The sequence below is a fragment of the Acanthaster planci genome, linkage group LG13 (genome assembly GCF_054643075.1).
Source record: "Acanthaster planci isolate LZ-2023a linkage group LG13, COTS_SCS, whole genome shotgun sequence".
Taxonomy (NCBI): Eukaryota; Metazoa; Echinodermata; class Asteroidea; order Valvatida; family Acanthasteridae; genus Acanthaster; species Acanthaster planci.
In genome coordinates this window covers 15,373,654-15,392,681 of record NC_141789.1, presented here as the reverse complement: position 1 = coordinate 15,392,681, position 19,028 = coordinate 15,373,654, and the positions used below count along the sequence as shown (strand labels likewise).

General features: G+C 42.2%; 1 protein-coding gene across 1 annotated transcript; it reads left to right on the top strand.

Annotated features, from left to right (window-relative positions):
• The first annotated feature begins 1,733 nt into the window (after positions 1-1,733).
• Positions 1,734-18,449, top strand: LOC110973893 (coatomer subunit alpha-like). The gene is made up of 28 exons (XM_022225101.2): positions 1,734-1,871; positions 3,526-3,608; positions 4,258-4,371; positions 4,653-4,807; positions 5,048-5,124; positions 5,595-5,704; positions 6,072-6,187; positions 6,674-6,773; positions 6,877-7,012; positions 7,430-7,512; positions 7,657-7,874; positions 9,709-9,784; positions 10,167-10,249; positions 10,806-11,031; positions 11,173-11,311; positions 11,582-11,822; positions 12,380-12,638; positions 12,771-12,866; positions 13,110-13,195; positions 13,433-13,643; positions 14,165-14,265; positions 14,371-14,520; positions 14,680-14,816; positions 15,057-15,243; positions 15,508-15,618; positions 15,832-15,993; positions 16,501-16,613; positions 16,952-18,449. Exons 2-28 carry the CDS (start codon positions 3,569-3,571, stop codon positions 17,091-17,093), a joined length of 3,669 nt encoding a protein of 1,222 aa, XP_022080793.1. The 5' UTR covers positions 1,734-1,871; positions 3,526-3,568; the 3' UTR covers positions 17,094-18,449.
• The last annotated feature ends 579 nt before the right edge of the window (positions 18,450-19,028 follow it).

The following is a 19,028-nucleotide window of genomic DNA, read 5'->3' as shown; positions in this document are numbered from 1 at the left end:
GCGTCATCCACTCAGCAGCAACCAATCCTCGATTAGCGCAAGATGACAGTGCCTGAGGTTCCTCGTGCGACTCACGCATTGAAAAAGAAAAAGCAAGTACAGCTTTGTGCGTACTGCTGTACATGTAAATATATCCTATCTCCTAAATGGTCCAGTGTCATTTCGAATGCCGCTTCATGACCAAAACATCTTCTGTTATATATGCTGGTCTCTGTCACAATGCTTAGCTGTTACCAATGGCAGACCGGATCATTCACAACTGTACTTGCCAATACACGTGGGCATAGGCCTAGTATGCATACGATCTACACATCAGCAAGTGGACCATTTCATTTGTAACATGGCCAACGTCGCCATTCAAATAAGAAACAGTTTTTCTGATGCTCTTGATTTTGTCTGAGAGATTGTCAGTAAGCTCTCACTCCGTACACAGTCGCTGAGTGTTAGAGTTGATTTCCCATTCATCGAACCGAAGATGAATTGGGGAAACACGGCGGACAACAATTACACTGAGTCTACTTGGGTGACTGCTGCATGCTTTGCGCATGTGCTGTCGGGTCCATTACATAGGCCATGTTATATGATCCGACATTATCACACGAAATTCACATTACCGTTGAAGCATAAGCTTTAATCATTATTTGTTTCCACAGGTAGCACGTCTGCGATGCACTATGCAAATTGCATTGTGCAACTGACGTGCGTTTCTGTAATCGTGCAACCCCCCCCGACGCCCTTGCAGCATACCATACCTGCATCCTTGTGACATTAGACAAGGTTGTCAGTTTTGCACTCAGTGTCATTAAATCGCGTACCTTCTCAACTATAGACAATTTGCAAACATCCATTTAAATTGCTTGATATTTCTGACCACGCGACGCTCGATTCGTATCGGGTAATTATCATATGGTTACCCCCCGGGCATGCTGAGCACGTCAGGGTTTCCTTCATATCGATCTTGTCACATTTGTTAACACCAGAGCTAATGGCAGGTGCATTCCAAATTGTCTTTGATGCAAACCTCAATGCAAGGAATGTCTGCTACACTTATTATTTAGTTTTTACAAATGAAACATTTTGAAAATTTCGCTCTAACTACAATACATCATTTTCTAGGAAACTTCAGTTGAAACGACCATGAAGCTGCCTTGTAATATTTAGTTATTACAATCTTGATTGTAGTAAGTAGTAAATATTGTGTTTCTTTGCACTTTTATTGCTTCCGGTGAATGAAAACTTGTTCTAGTGCTAACACAAAAAGAAACGGAGCTCGCATTTATTAAAGCCAACGAACACCGTGTTATGAAGCAAATTCTTGTTGCTTTTGCAAAACATTGGTAACTGTCTCTGCAAAAATGGCCTTTGAGCTTATGTGTGACAAATTGATTGTAAGTGATGCCCACGGATAGAGAAGCATTTTAATAATTATTACATTTGTGTATTTTTGACCTCTGTCACACATTCTATTCCCGAGATACAGTAAAATTTAGAATTGATCTCTGGTAGATGCGCGGAATGGTCTGTTGCATACAGAGGCATAGCATGACTTAAGGGTCTTTTTGCAGAGTTGGTCACATTTTGTGAAGCAACCCATTTCTGATAGCACACTGGGGGTTACTGTAATGCACCCCTTCAATAAGTAACCCCCCCCCCCCAGCCCACAACCACTGCCTGGTCCCGTCTTTGCTCAATTACAACATGTACGTGCAGAACACTATGCAGACAGGATACCAAATCACTCCCTTCTTAACTGGTACTCTGCGCGAGCATTCAAAATACCCTTAATATTGCAAGTGAACCAGTGGTTGGTACTCGTACGTACGTGTGCGAAAGTGACGTGGCCGTGAAGCCATAGATAACTTCTATCTCGGGTAAGTCTCAAAATGTGTCTTTCACCTCTTCCAAATAGATAGTAAAGATCAAAAGAGGTATTTCAAATTCTCTGTGTTTTATAAAAACCTGCATTTATATTTTTAAGCTACACTTCATGTCCCATAATTCAACCGTCTGCTGGACTGTTCGTCGCGTCGATCATGTCCACCTTCATCATGGCCTTGTTCCTATTTGAATCTAATTCGTGAAAACTTCTTGATTAAACAATGCTTAAACTTTGCTCAAAGAAGAGGGAGTACAGAACTGATTCCTTCATGATAGGCGCAGACAGACAGTGAAGTCAATGTTTTTAGCCACTCCTGTCGAATTCAGCTTTGTTAATTTACTTTATTAGCCATTTTAACAAGGAAATGAATGTAATTATGTTAGCCCCACTACTCACTAGTGTGTCACGGACTCTCACTCCCGCTCCATCCTTAGCCACACATCCGATACTACATGTACCAATGGACTCTTCCAAAACTTGGGCAGCAGTTTAGATATGTCTTGACATGGAACAGATGTCGAGATGATGAGGGGTCAAGTGACGTAATGTTCATTGACCATATTTTAAAGATGGTGACTGTGAGAGCGAGCCGGTGAGAGTGAATGGGTGAAGGCAAAAAGACTGGAAAATACCAAAACAACGTGAGTGAAATCATTCAATAAATGGCACTAAGAAAGCAGAGAGGCTGAGGATCATTTCTGTTTGCAAAAAAAAATTGCACCTACGATTATAAAAGGGTGCGCCGAACTTTTTCACTACGCCGACATGCAAATTGCGTATACGGATGTGTGGCTAAGGATGGAGTGGTAGTGAGAGTCTGTGCCACACTAGTAGTAGTAGGGCTACTCATACCCCAAATCAAAATCCTCCGAATTCACCTCTAAAAGGATCCTTAAACTGTCTAAGGCATCTGCCTTATGATCAAGTGAGAATCAGAGAATCCAATAACGATGATAAGGTTTACTCACATTTAGGAAAAAAAGAGAAAGTTTCCCTTCAAATTGGTAATGGTCTTGTCGTCGAGCGTGATTTTGCCATATTTTTCAAATACATGTATGGTGTAGTGATTTGAACTGTATGTAAATCCCTGGAAATGATGTCGTGGCGCACTGGCCTAGCGGACCATTCACAAAAAGTATGCCGTGTCGGCACACGCACGCTGACAACTGATTGCTGAACACCGTATGTCCGGTAGCTGTGATCACATCGAAACTGTACACTGGACATTGCTGCGGTACTTGGACCCTACTATCACCCGACCATGTCCAAATGTTAAAAAGGGTGATTTAAGGTCCAAGTTACTTGGACTAGTGAAATACAGCTTTGATGCGGCATGTGTGGCAGTTAAGACTTTTGAGTTCTTAGAGTGTGCTCAGCCATCAGTGGATCAACATTAGCCCTTCTAATGTGGAGTAATGTCCATGTCGGTAAAGTTGCCAGGTGTAATTATTTTTCACAGTAAAGTCTGGGCCTAAGTGGTGAAATAGGGACCTGGCAACTAACTTGTCATGGACGTTAGACTTTCACTGTGTTGTATCCTATTTGTCATGATTTAGAGTGCACAAAAGGGTACGAGAATCAAAATCATGTCAGACATCTCAGATCAGTTAATATTTTGCAGATGAAATAATTTTGTTTTTGTACAGCTTCCAGTTTCGTCCGTTTTGAAGAAAAAGAACGCAGATCAAAATGTTAACCAAGTTTGAAACCAAGTCAGCCAGGGTCAAAGGTGAGATATTGACTTTGTAGGGAAAAATTCCATTCATGAGCATCACTAATTATTTTTCGCATATGTCTTTAAAAGACAAATTTAGCAGGGAAAATATAGAAGCATTCTCTTTATAGGAAACATTTAGAATTTCTTTAGACCAGATAGTCATGGAGTTTGTGCACAGGGTGTTAAAATGATTTTCAGATGTGGAACTCTTTCTGTATTGAGTAATGGCAAATTCACTTCAAACAGTTCTAGAATTTATTATGGTTATTAAAATATGTGCCTGTGAAAAGAAAATTCAACAATGTCAGTGATGAAATTGTTGTTATGAAATTCTTTGGCAAATAATAAAGAATTTGGCATCATTATTTGTGTGTCTTAAGTCAAGTGCAGCCTACTATAAGTGCAGCCTGCGGCATGCATGACATATTTCATGTTTAAAGAGTCCTTCTAGGCATTTTCATGCAGTTTAAATTTTTGAAGGTTCAGAAGTCAAATTTGCAAAGTGTTCAATCTGTCGGAGATAAATAGAACTTTTTTTGCATCAGCTAATTGCTTCTGATGCATCACAAAAAAGGAACACAGGCCATTTGGTGACAGTGACATATTAGGAGAATCTATGGAGCAGGTGGATTAATTAGTTTTCTGCTCTGATTCCTTCCAGGCCTTTGCTTTCACCCAAACCGTCCTTGGATCTTGACCAGTCTGCATAATGGAACCATTCAGCTGTGGGATTACCGAATGTGTACCATGCTGGACAAATTTGACGAACATGACGGTAATTAATAACACCATCATTTCAAAAAAATCCTAGATCCTTCAAAATCCACCCTCAGGTTTTTGGAAAGATTTTGCAGGCTTAAGGAAGATAAAGAACTGTCGGTATGTCGGGTCTGATAGCACTTGCAATATGCGATGTATCATTGGGTTTTTCAAACAATGGAAGATTTTGGAGGATTCAAGAAGTTTCTAATGAAAGTTGCCAAGAGACACTACCTTAAATCAACCAAAATATACGGCATATAATTCCCTGAAATGTTGATGGTGTCTGGTTTGTAGGTCCTGTTCGCGGGATTGGATTCCATCAACAGCAGCCTCTCTTTGTCTCCGGCGGAGATGATTACAAGATTAAAGTCTGGAACTACAAGCTGAAGCGATGTCTGTTCACTCTCCTTGGCCATTTGGACTACATCCGGACAACTTCCTTCCATCACGTAGGGTTGAGACAGATAGGACAAAAATCCTTCAGAGTATTCAATTGTGTGGCATTAAGGCTTATCAGTTTCACAAATTTATCAGTAGATGATGAAATTAATTTCTTTTGGATTATCTTACAGTCAGTAAATACATGTTACTTCCTTTGTTATCATATACGGGAATCAAACACCCATCAAATGTTTCACCTTATGCATCTTTTCGTTGAATTTCATCTCCTTTTCACACACTTTTTTCAGGAATATCCATGGATTCTGAGTGCATCTGATGATCAAACCATTAAAATCTGGAACTGGCAGTCACGAAACTCTATCGCGTATGTCGTCTTAGCTCATTCCAGATTTATTTTAATCCCCAATTTTTGCTACCATTCACAAGTCCCTGTCCTCCAGACAAGACACAGTAAAAGATCTTCAAAGAAACCTCAATCCCAAATGGTCTAAATGTAACATCTGAAGTTGTTAGATCTCGAAGGATTAAGCACTGTAGAATCTAGCCAATGTAACTGTCAGGCTTTCTTCTTGCTATTATATTTGTTTACAGATTGCTAAAGTAATTAATGGATTATGGAAGATTGATGACATTTTTTCTTCCGGATTGAGGCAAAAAGTGGTTTTACTACATTTGCAGGTTTCCCTTTAAATGTTGCTTTCATTTTCCTCTGTAAGCCCTTCGGGCTTGAGGTAAAAATGGTGGCTATTACTGTATTCGCAAGCTTCCTGCTCAAATTTAAATGCAGAATAAGGAAAAATCGAATTGACTAATTCCCTTCTTGTTTGTTCACAGTACATTGACAGGTCACAACCATTATGTTATGTGTGCCAACTTCCACCCCAGTGAAGATCTTGTTGTGTCAGCATCACTGGATCAAACTGTTCGAGTCTGGGACATTGGAGGTTAGAAAAACTAATCACAAAGTGTTTTTTTACCATGAAATCGTATTTTCTTGTTTCAATTCTATCCTTCTGGTATAATTCTAGACAGACCCTTTGTCACCTTACCAAATCTTGATGCCCTTACTATCTGCGTTCAAAAGCTTTACTGCTAGTGTAAGGTCTAGCAGATCTTTGCCTGTCTGAAGCTCATTCTAGTGCAACAGGGACCAGCATTGTAGCCAAATTTGGATGAAGATAATTGGCAAGGATTGCAGTAACCAAATTGAATTCCAGACGGTACCTTGTTAATTTAGTGATAATGTCACACAGTTGGGTTTGAATCCTCTCGTATCTCACCAAGATTTCTGGCTCTCCCTCTCCATTGCAGTTCTACGGAAGAAGAACGTTGCCCCTGGGCCTGGTGGAATTGAGGAGCATGTCAAGTCCAGCATGACCCCTGACCTCTTTATGTCTGGTGATGTTGTAGTCAAACACGTGTTGGAGGTAATCATCATTTGCACCTGTGATGATATGTTAATCTGTTCCCCTCTGGCAGAGGCTTGGTTCACCTCCCAGGCTTGAGTTTGATGCACAGCTATGCAATAAAGAGTTGAAGGACACTTTGGTGTGTACCTGCTTTCAAACAATAGGTTGACTGCTATCAACAAGTTTCACAACATGTGCTGCTTAGACCTGTCTGAATGAAAATCATCCATGCAAACTGATTTTTATAAAGAATCTAAAGTACACTTAAGAGTTGACAAAGGATGGCTGATGTGAGTGAGTCACTTCACACTTTTATTTGTTCCTGGTTCCCACCACATTTAACTTCCATTAAGTCCCTTAGACATGATGAACATGTAGGTCAAAGGTAGCAGCCAAGAGCTGCTAATGGCCTCAAACCACGCACCTCCAATCACAAGTCAAGTTCCTCAGTCTGTTTCATTGCCTTGAATAGCTATGCCACACTCCTGTTTGTTTGCATGGTAGGGTCATGATCGTGGTGTCAACTGGGCCTGCTTCCATCCCACAATGCCCTTGATTGTGTCAGCTGCTGACGACCGTTACGTCAAGCTCTGGAGAATGAATGGTAGGAGTCTGGTGCCAAAACTAAGTTGATATGAACTCTTTTTCCCCCTAGATGCTAAACATGGTTTATTTATTTGTAAACATCTGTTGTTTACTTGACTTAGATGCCAAGGCTTGGGAAGTTGACACCTGTCGTGGTCACTACAACAACGTGTCCTGCGTGGTATTTCACCCCCGTCAAGAGCTCATCTTGAGCAACTCAGAAGACAAGAGCATCCGTGTCTGGGACATGTCCAAGAGGTAAGCAGTTATAAGACAGTTGTAAGGAGAAGGCTTGCGGTAACACCATGTGGATAGATCTCTTTTGGAAGAGAACCATACCTCATACACCATACGCTGTTACTGCAAGCCCCGTCTTTAGTCTATCGCTACCATGTAACGCTTCTAGTCTTGTCTGTCAGGCAGTAGGTTTGCATATAAAAAAAATGAAATACATGTACCAAGTTTCAATTTGTATCTTGGATGTCTTGTGTCTTTTGTTGCCTGTAATGGATTCATATTGATGTTTTAGAAGTCAATATTTTATTACCTTGAGCAGTTTCCATTTATCAAAAGGATCCCTGAGTTTCCAGTTTACCTTTTAGATGAGAATAATATAATTAACGCCACCCTAATTTTGAGTTCTAAACATTTTGTTTTCTCTGATTTATAAACCAGGACGTGCCTTCAAACATTCCGTCGGGATCACGATCGTTTCTGGGTCATCACTCCTCATCCAACCCTTAATCTCTTTGCTGCAGGTAAGTCAGGCGTCAGGAAAAATGATATTTTTTCAATAATCCATATTCTGATCACAATATGCCAGCATTTGCAACCAACACCGGTATTACTCACCTCATAAACTTGGCATCTTTGATCATTTAATTATTGATTCTTTAAACCAGGACATGACAGTGGCATGATCGTCTTCAAGTTGGAGCGTGAACGCCCTGCCTATGCCACCCATGGCAACCTCTTGTTCTACGTCAAGGAGCGTTACCTTCGCAGGCTGGACTTCACCACCTCCAAGGACGTAGCCATCATGCAGCTGAGGGGAGGCAGCAAGAGTCCAGTCTACAGCATGGCCTACAATCCTGCCGAGAATGCTGTGCTCATTTGCACTGTAAGTACCCCCCCCCGGCAAGAGTCCAGTCTACAGCATGGCCTACAATCCTGCCGAGAATGCTGTGCTCATTTGTACTGTAAGTACCCCCCCCCGGCAAGAGTCCGGTCTACAGCATGGCCTACAATCCTGCCGAGAATGCTGTCCTCATTTGTACTGTAAGTACCCCCCCCCCCGGCAAGAGTCCCGTCTACAGCATGGCCTACAATCCTGCCGAGAATGCTGTGCTCATTTGTACTGTAAGTACCCCCCCCCCCGGCAAGAGTCCGGTCTACAGCATGGCCTACAATCCTGCTGAGAATGCTGTGCTCATTTGTACTGTAAGTACCCCCCCCCCCCCGGCAAGAGTCCGGTCTACAGCATGGCCTACAATCCTGCCGAGAATGCTGTGCTCATTTGCACTGTAAGTACCCCCCCCCCCGGCAAGAGTCCCGTCTACAGCATGGCCTACAATCCTGCCGAGAATGCTGTGCTCATTTGCACTGTAAGTACCCCCCCCGGCAAGAGTCCCGTCTACAGCATGGCCTACAATCCTGCTGAGAATGCTGTGCTCATTTGCACTGTAAGTACCCCCCCCCCCCCGGCAAGAGTCCAGTCTACAGCATGGCCTACAATCCTGCCGAGAATGCTGTGCTCATTTGTACTGTAAGTACCCCCCCCCCCCGGCAAGAGTCCAGTCTACAGCATGGCCTACAATCCTGCCGGGAATGCTGTGCTCATTTGCACTGTAAGTACCCCCCCCCCCCGGCAAGAGTCCCGTCTACAGCATGGCCTACAATCCTGCTGAGAATGCTGTGCTCATTTGCACTGTAAGTACCCCCCCCCGGCAAGAGTCCAGTCTACAGCATGGCCTACAATCCTGCTGAGAATGCTGTGCTCATTTGCACTGTAAGTACCTCCCCCCCGGCAAGAGTCCAGTCTACAGCATGGCCTACAATCCTGCCGAGAATGCTGTGCTCATTTGCACTGTAAGTACCCCCCCCCCGTAGCTGATATTGTGGGCCATTTAATCCACCAGATGTTTCTGGAGGATTTACAAGATTCATAAAGCTAGGACCCAGCCACTTTTATGTTACACGGGGTTAATGTTTTGAGAAAGTTCTAACAGTATGTCACTGCACTTTTATATAGTTTTTGAGGACAGTAACCAACAATAACCAACCAGATTAACCGACAATATCAAGAATGAGAACAAGAAAAGAAGGAAAAAGCAAGAACAGAAACAATGTTTGGGTTAACCCTAACACTCCTCAGTCCTCCAACAGGTGAAGGATTGAGGATTAATAGGCCTAATTTACTATTTTTGCTGTACAAAAACTGAATAGATGAAATGTTCTCTAAAAGAATTTTTCCCCTTATCTGTTATGGTCATAGAGCTCTATAAAAAATTAGAGTGCATATTTATCATTCTCCACATGGAGAAATGTTTGACGCCGTCCTGGGCACAGACATTGTGAATCCATGTGTGTGCTGGTAGAACAATGGAAATCAGATAGAATGAATATTGAATTATGTACTCCAACTGCAGCACATTTTGGGTAGTGCTAAAATCCGATTTAAAGTCACGGCAACATTATCTGCAACACATTGGTGCATGCGTTTGCGGTGTTTACACAGAGCAAAATGATATGCTTATTTTCTGATTGTGCTTTTTATTTTTTATCGGCTTTGTTGAGGTGTTGTTTTAGAATCAGACGCAGACATGCAAATAGCTGTACAAAAGCCATGCAAAATTTTAAATTTTCCCTAGTTTTTGCACAAATATCGATGTGCCCAGCAGGCATAATTTTGTACATGGAGCAGCAGATATGATTATGGTCTTTTTCTTTGCCAGCGGACCAGCAACATTGACAACAGCACTTACGATCTGTACCAGGTCCCAAAGGATGTCGACAAGCAGAACCCAGATGGTGAGTTGTAGTCTGCACATGCTTGAATGGTTGCTGTTTAGTTACTACTGAATAATTCAGCAGGTGCAGGCTGAGTAAGGTGCCAGTGTATGAGAGCTAACATATGCTTGCTTGATTTGTGTCAATTATTTAGGATTGAACTCGATTCTTGCCCATTAACAACCTCAGTGAGCCTACACAGTCTTGCAGATAGTTTTTTGCGTTCTTGCTGTAAATTCTTGTGACCTGAAGCACAGAAGTTACAGGAAATCTATTTGGATGCATGTATTGTTAATGTACCTGTATGTTAGTCACGCTTTCAAACTTCTTTACAGTTCTACCACTATGACTATCCAGCCTTCAAAACATAATACGGATTTTACTATTTTTCTGCTCTTTCCAGCTCCTGAGGGTAAGAGATCGTCTGGCCTGACTGCCATTTGGGTTGCTAGGAACCGGTTTGCCGTCATGGACAGGACCCATGCAGTGAGTGAATGACAGCTTGAGATTTGAAGCTTTTCATGGTGAAGGTAGCAAGTACACCGGATAGGTTTGCGGCAGTCTCCTGACGACTGACAGAACATGCTGTCTGAAACGTACCACCAGTTCTTTTCAGAACCTCACATGCTCAAAAACAGATCTGGGTCATTCTATAAATTTGGGGTCCAAAAGTGTGACATGTTTGTGTCCCTGTTACGCCTGACCTGTGTCATGTGACATGGACATTGTCATGTGACATGGACATATCACTGAATTCAAGCTTTTACTATTTGATGGCAGGTAATTTGCATTAATTCATCGCTCTTGGAAATTAGAGAATTTGTTCTGAACTTACAAATCACACCTCAGATATGACAGGGTATGAAAAACATTAAAATTACCCATATATCTATGGTGCTATAGCAAACCTATCTAGTTTAAATGATAGCTTGTTATTTAAAATGCTGCAAAAGAAGGTAGAGCAGCAACATTAAGTTTGCTCTGTATTTCAACTTTGTTTGACCCATACTTTTGTCTACTTGCTACTTTTCTGATCTACCAGGTCATCATCAAAAACCTGAAGAATGAAGTAACCAAGAAAGTGCAGACTCCAACTTGTGACGAGATCATGTATGCAGGTACTGGCATGTTGCTGCTACGTGACAATGACACCGTCACCATGTTTGATGTGCAGCAGAAACGCTCATTGGGTTCGGTGCGCATACCCAAGGTACGATACGCCGTCTGGTCAGCTGACATGTCGCACGTGGCCCTGTTGGGAAAACATAGTAAGTGGGTTTTTGTCTCTTGAAGATGTAGTGTTTATGCACCTTCAATAGCTCATTTCACAGAGCTTAACACAGAAATTTGCTATAAAAGGACGGAATGCTCTTCAGTCATAATATCTTATTTGTCGTCCTTTTTTTCAGCCCTTGGAATCTGCAATCGTAAGCTAGACAGCCTCTGCACCATCCATGAGAACATCCGTGTCAAGAGCGGGGCGTGGGATGAGAGTGGTGTCTTCATCTACACCACCAGCAACCACATCAAATATGCCATCAGTAACGGGTAGGTCCTACACTCATACAGGCACCAGGGAGATCACTGGCTGGTCCAGTTGGCCAAGTTGTGAATCCTCGTTATTGGCCCTAATCCTATACTAAAGAGGGCGCTATTCAGTTTCACAAGAGCATCTTTTCTCCAAGGTTGTGGTGCAATTGCATCATATCGGTCTTGACTATGAACCGCTTACAGCAGCATTTATTTCATAAACTACCCATGATTCATTTGATTTCTTGTAATATGTAATCGCTCGATCTCCGTTTCAACCATTTACAGAGACCACGGCATTATCCGTACCCTCGATGTTCCCATCTACATCACCCGGGTCAAAGGTCAGAATGTGCACTGCCTGGACCGTGAATGTCGCCCTCGTATCCTTAACATTGACCCGACGGAGTACAAGTTCAAGCTGGCCCTGATTCACCGAAAGTACGATGAAGTACTTCACATGGTCCGTACTGCCAAACTAGTTGGCCAGTCCATCATTGCTTACCTACAGAAGAAGGGATACCCAGAGGTGAGATTTAAAAAAAGAATTCATCCAATAATCCTTTACAAACGACACAGGTTAAGGTTAGGATTCTCCCCCAGATGTTCAGCCGTGAAGATCCTCCATATCTGAGCTGTGGATTTACAACTTTTGGTTCCAGAAAGCTGGTTAAACTTCCTGAGAAAAAGCATTAGCATTTGATATTACAGATGTTGGTGTGTTTTTCATTAAATGAGTTGTCTTGTTGAAATATTGCAGTTTATTACTTTCAAGCTCTGAGAGACTTTAAGACTCGTTATCTTCCTTGTTTGGGGGGATTTTTTACAGACTAATAATCATTGAAACTTGTCCCGTGTTGAATTCCAGGTTGCCCTGCATTTTGTCAAGGAGGAGAAGACTCGTTATCTTCCTTGTTTGGGGGGGGGGATTTTTACCAACTAATAATCATTGAAACTTGTCCCGTGTTGAATTCCAGGTTGCCCTGCATTTTGTCAAGGAGGAGAAGACTCGTTATCTTCCTTGTTTGGGGGGGGGGATTTTTACCAACTAATAATCATTGAAACTTGTCCCGTGTTGAATTCCAGGTTGCCCTGCATTTTGTCAAGGAGGAGAAGACTCGTTTTGCCCTGGCTTTGGAGTGCGGCAACATCGAGGTCGCTTTAGAGGCCGCCAGGGCACTGGATGACAAGAATTGCTGGGAGAAGCTTGGAGAGGCAGCCCTCTTACAAGGCAATCATCAGGTGGTGGAGATGGCCTACCAGCGAACCAAGAACTTTGACAAGCTATCCTTCCTGTATCTGATAACTGGTAACTTGGAGAAGCTGCGCAAGATGATGAAAATTGGTGAGTCTTGACGTCGGGGCCCATGTAGCTGTTGGATATGAAGTCACATGTCAGAAAGCGTAGATTATCATTATAAAATCATTGAGATCACTCAAACTTCTGCAATTTCTCTCATCCATATTTTCCTAACAGCTGAGATACGTAAGGATACCAGTGGTCAGTACCAGTGTGCCATGTATCTTGGAGACGTCAGTGAAAGGGTCAAGATTCTCAAAACCTGCGGACAGAGTAAGTACAGGACCTTAGCTAGACAAGGCAATTTACTTTGAGTTACTAGGCTGCTAATGTACTGCTGCAGTATACATCATATGTGCCTCCATTGTATGAAACACTTGTCACATCTCAACTTCTCACTGTCTACTTTCTTTAGAATGCCGGCAGGGTTTAGTGCGCGCCACTGTTACTTGCAATGTGTTTCCACTGTTTCTAGGCAAGAACAATTGCTGATTTGACTGTTTATTTGTTCTTTAGAGGCTCTTGCCTATCTGACTGCAGCCACTCACGGCTTGACGGAGGAAGCTGAGGAACTGAAAGAAGGCTTTGATGAGGATGAGAGAGTAAGTACTGGTAGTCTAAACAAAGCCATAATATTGATGCTAGAGCCTAAAGTACAACTTACAGGTGCTTCACCTGTAGGGCCAAAAACAATTAGCATCGATACCAATGAAAAATTCTGTTTTGAATAGATAATTGATGGAATATCTACTCTCTCAGAAGTTTTTTTGCACATTTGTCTTTGTATGGTTTATGTCAAGTTTGTGCAAAGGATTCAATGTCAAATCTCTATCCTTCAGGTTCCAGAGGTGAACCCCAACGCTGTTCTTCTGCAACCCCCTCCTCCCATAATGCAATCAGAGGACAACTGGCCTCTCCTGACCATGTCTAAGGGGTTCTTTGAAGGGGCCATGTCCAGAGGGAAAGGTGGAGCTTCCATGGCGGCTGAGGTGGAAATGGAGGCGGAGGAAGATGGCGGATGGGGTGATGACGCAGAGCTGGTCTTAGATGGTAGGTTTCTTTTTCCCATGCTTATCTGGCCGGCGCAACATCCATTGAGGGCGGTATTGGGGTGTGTTGTCAAAGATTGGTGTAGTTTTTGTCTTTAGCAAGATTGAATGAGGACATTGTGCATTGGGTAAATGGGATCCGTTTAACCCCTTCGCGTGGGGATTCTGTTGACCGTGACTGCTAGGCTGTGGTATACCCTGAATGGAGGGCTTCGTCCATCAGCAGGCCCTATTGAACCACCAGCTGCATGGTGAACTGACTGTATGTTTGGTATGCGCTAATCCTCACACAAAGCTGCAGCTCTTGCCGTCTCCCGGAGCGAAGGGGTTAACATACTGACTATCTGATCCCAGTGGGTGTACTGGGAGATGACCACAGCTCAAAAAATTGCAACGGTGCAACTATTTCATGAGATTGCTGTTTTCTCATGCTGTCAAAATTTGAGATTTCGCGTCGGAAAAGAAAGTTTGTGATTGATAATACAAATCTTATGTTATAGTCTTCTTGTTCGCTTCTTCAAGGTGGTGATGAGTTTGGGGAAGATGTTGCTATTGGAGGTGGAGATGATGATGAAGGAGGTTGGGATGTAGGAGATGATGACCTAGAGCTCCCTGCCGACCTGGTGAGTCGACTTTTGACCCTCAGGTCATAACACATTGATAATACACAAAATGTCAGTGTACGCAAGTAAGGCATTTTCAAATCTTTGTTGTGTTTTGTAATCCAGGAGGTTGCTGGTGGTCCCATGGCTGGCGCTGGAGAGGAGGGATATTTCCTTCCACCAGTGAAGGGTACCAGTCAGACTCAAGTCTGGTGCAACAATTCTTCCTTGCCTGTGGATCACGTACTGGGTGGCTCCTTTGAGACTGCAACAAGGGTAAGATAACTTAACTGAGGATATTTTTGGAGAACCTGTGAAATGTTCAAGTATTTGAATATACAGTAGAACAGAAATCAAGGTGTTTTTAAATCACAAGATTGTGCAGTTTGCTGCTTGAGGCAGTCTTTTAGAGCTTATTTCATCTTTGTCTTGCAGCTCTTGCATGAGCAAATTGGCGTGGTAGACTTCACTCCATATAAGACGCTATTTATGCAGACATATGCCAGAGCACGAACAGCCTACCTTGGCCTGCCTGCCCTCCCTCCGCTAATGGGCTACCCTCATCGCAACTGGTAAGTTGATGTCATTGTCAACTTTCATCAGAATGAGCACAATGTACATAGACATACTGCTGTGCTCCCAACTAGCTCAGTGTAAATGTGAAAATGGTTTGTTTTTAGATTTCATGGTCAAATCCTGTTCCATTACTAAACAAGGCTGTTTGACAGTCTCACAAATATGAAGCATTCCCTTGCTTACAATGGATGTCATGTGAGCATTATTATCTTACCAATTTTTTCGTTCTCCAACAGGAGGGATGCAGGGGCCCGTGGTGGTCAAGCTGCCGTTGGGTTGAGGCTCAGCCATCTTGTCCAAAGACTACAGGCCGCCTACCAACTGACCATGCAGGGCAAGTTTGCTCCGGCTGTGGATCTCTTCAGAGGCATCTTACTGAGTGTCCCCTTGCTGGTGGTCGAAAACAAGCAGGAAATCGCTGAGGTATGTGGATAGCTTGCCTGTTGTTACAACAGGTTTCAACTCATTACTTACAGCCATAGACTTTGATTCTTTTATCATGTTGGCCTTTGTCAGTACGTTTTTGTCTTGGTTTTGATTGGTGCAAGCAATGATGTAGCTTTGATTGATTTCATGGCATCAACACCTGCAAACCTTTTTGCAGGATTCTGTTTGAGTCATACTCATTTCAATTTCATGGGATAACAATGCCATCCACCCCATCTGCTCTTCATCTCTTCCCACCAGGCCCAACAACTGATTACAATCTGCCGAGAGTACATCCTAGGTCTGTCCATGGAGATCTTTCGCAAGGAGCAGCCCAAAGGAACTCTGGACGAACAGAAGAGGAACTGCGAGGTAAGAGATTTACGTAACAAATCAAATTCATTTTGTAGTCCACGCTGTGTTGTGAGAATTTTGTTTCCGGAAGACAGAAAAATAATACTTAATTTCTGAAACTAGAATAAACATGGAAGTGTACTAATATGAATTATATGTTATTTGAGCCCGAAAACCTATGAAAACCTGAATCGCTAACCTTTCCACTTTTTTTCATCTTTTTCCTTGTAGCTGGCAGCATATTTCACTCACTGCAACCTGCAGCCTGTTCACCAGATCCTGACACTGCGTACTGCCCTCAACCTCTTCTTCAAGCTTAAAAACTTCAAGACGGCTGCATCCTTCGCTCGTCGACTTCTGGAGCTTGGACCCAAGCCGGATGTTGCCACTCAGGTCAGTTAAAAAGTTAGAGCAGTCACACTCATTCTCAAACTGGAGGCATAGTTGTTCTTACATCCTCACTGGTTGAAGCTCCATGCATAACACAAACTGGCCCAAACTATCTTCGTCAAAACAAAGGGTCACCTGTTTAAGCCTAATTTACCGACTGGACTACTCTTGCTGTTGTGTTAGCTTTGTGCAAGAACTAAGGAGGGCCTACGTTCAAGAGCCAAGTGATACAATGCTTTCACAGCCATGCCTGAATTCAACTTATACAGCAAGGATTGTCCATAGGAAAGTGACTGTCTCTGCTAACCGTTGGCTTCCGTGGAGTTGGGAGATCTGTGTGCAGCTGCAGCTGTAACATAGGGATCTAGATCAGATTTGTTGTCAAAGGCAAGTGTGGAATCAAAAAGATGACAGAGCCAGTGTCCAGCCAAATATCCACAGAAACTTTGCTCTCACTTGAAGCTTTTTTGTTGAATATTGTATATATTTGTTTCTGTTGATTGACTGTAGACAAGGAAGATCCTGGTTGCTTGTGAGAAGAATCTGACTGATGCCCACAAACTGAACTACGATGAACACAACCCTTTTGATGTGTGTGGTGCCACCTACAAGCCTATCTACAGGTAACTCTCTGTTTCACTTTTGAGTCCATTGATTTTTGTTTCCTCAACTAAACAGTAGCTTGCACTTCATATTGCTGAGCAAACATGTGCCTAGCATGCTCTGCAGGTTACCAGCTAAAATCAGGCTAGCTAAATGCTACCTTTGGCTGGTTATCAGCAAGTATCCTGCTTACCCGTATCTTCTGTATTAAGGCAGATTTTCAATTCTCTGCTAGATTCTGAGCCGATGTAATGACTTTAAAAGAAGTTCCTGTTTAATGTCTATGCTTTTTGATTGCCCTTCCCATTCCAGAGGAACTGTACCTGACTATTTTTATATTTTACCATTGGCATTCCAGGGGGAAACCAGTTGAGAAGTGCCCACTCAGTGGAACCTGCTACATGCCAGAGTTCAAGGGGTCAATATGCCGGGTCACCCAGGTCACTGAGATTGGAAAGGATTGTATCGGGCTCAGGATAAGTCCTTTACAATTCCGCTGAACAGCTAACAAGAATCACTGATACAAAAATCACCAAAATGCAAAGAGGGGGAAAAATGTAAAGACTGTATTAACGACTTTGATGGGGACTTGTAATTTGTGTAGTCGTCCTTTGGTGTTCGTCATCTATTCAGTGGCAGTCAACTTCCAAAACAACAAAAGAGAGAAAGTAGTCGACATGCAAGAGCTTTGTCAGTAAGTGGACCCCAACAGGACACTTGCAGACCCTTGTTGGCTTTATAGGCTTGATATAAAATACTGCACTTAATTATCTTGAAAGGATAAGGGAGACGGGCTGTTTGGCTAGAGCTTCTTGCATACTCTGTTGCATTGGTCTGTTGAATGCTATAGCACCCTATAAGAAAATAAAAATACAGTTGAACCTTGTTACTAAGAGGTCTTTTGGACTTGCAAATTACCTTGTTACAACAGGAACCTTGTTTTATCAGGAATGAAAATAATGAAAAAAACCCAAGGATTGGGACCTGAAAATGTCCTTGTAAGCTGAAGCTTATATTGACAGTGCGCTTATTAACAAGGTATGACTGTATTGTCTAAATATAACACATGGCCTTGCATCTCTTATGTAGGACACATAGCGCCCTCTATCGTTCTAGCACAGACCCATTGACAGTGTTACCAGATTTGGTAAAATGTTGCCACAGTTTAGAGAATATGTCCAATGTGGCATATGTATGAAATTTTTTTTCCTTTCTTGCTGTTTCGAGGTACTTGTCATTAAGCTTTATTAAAAATATGTTACTGTAATGTAACATGAACTTTGTTTTATGAAGCACAAGGGTAAAATCAGAGAACTTGTCATTGAAATTTTAAAAGCCTCTGAATTGTTTCTTTTAGTATTAGTGAGTAAAAATTGTAGCTCTGAGGAACATGTACCTGTAATATCTATTAACATTGCAGAATGTACTTTTGGTTTCAGCTATCAGAAACTTTCTTAATTTGCCTTCAAAAAAATGTTTACTTGTTCAATTGTTTCACACAAACTCGTTTGTAAAATACAAAGGATAATTCCTGCCTGTTTTGCTCAGATATTCCTGTAGTATTGCTTATTACTGTCCATCATCACTCGCCAATGTAGACTTGGATATACTGATGATTTTTTGTTTTGTTTTTTGGGTTACGGATACTGAGACGACAGTGTTAACAATTGCAGTGTTCATGTTGAGCAGTAATGTGGGAGAGTTCTAACTCCTGTGAAGTTTAGAAATTTTGGAGTTTTGCCTGTTTATGCACTCCCAATTGCTTAATATTATTTTTTCATTCCTTAAACTGTTAATGTAATCCTGGGTAAGCTGAAAGTCAAATAAAATAAATGATTTAATGTACTAGAAAAAAAGCTGTGTGTTTTGCCTTTTTCGGGACAACACCTCCTTGACCTCAGTGACACACCCCTGGAAGTTGGCTTCCTTCCGAAGTGAACCAATGCCAACTCTTTTGTGTTCCCTTTCATTTACGTCACATCCTTTGCGAACAACCGCTGGGGCGTTGCTAAAATGTGTGGAATTGAGAGGAATTGCCAATGACCACTGTCGCTTTTGTAGTCATTACTAAAGTATTTGGCGGGAACAATAGAAAGGAATTCAGGAATCAAATGGTGATTAATTTGTGTGTAGTTTGCTTTCCTTGGCGCTGCAGAATTTGGAAGTGTTAAAATACCTGACCAAAATGGAATGTGGCGTTTCTTTATAGTCAAATTCAACTTCAAAAGCCAGGTTAATTCCCCCGAATCCGATAGGTATGTTGCCCTTTGTGATCGATTTGGTTTTGCCCCTGATGCCTTATTTTTCCTCACCCCACTTAAAAGTGCAAACAGGAGATGAAAAATGTCGTTTTAAATATTACCACTTTGGTTTATAAAAACTAAAATGAATAGTTACACCCATAACTTTAACCTTTTCAAAAGAAAATTGGGCTT

Coding starts and splice junctions, on each gene's coding strand:
- LOC110973893 (XM_022225101.2), top strand. CDS start 3,569: ATGTTAACCAAGTTTGAAACCAAGTCAGCCAGGGTCAAAG. Junction 11,823..12,379: donor AGAAGAAGGGATACCCAGAG/GTGAGATTTAAA, acceptor GTTGAATTCCAG/GTTGCCCTGCATTTTGTCAA. Junction 12,639..12,770: donor GCGCAAGATGATGAAAATTG/GTGAGTCTTGAC, acceptor TTTTCCTAACAG/CTGAGATACGTAAGGATACC.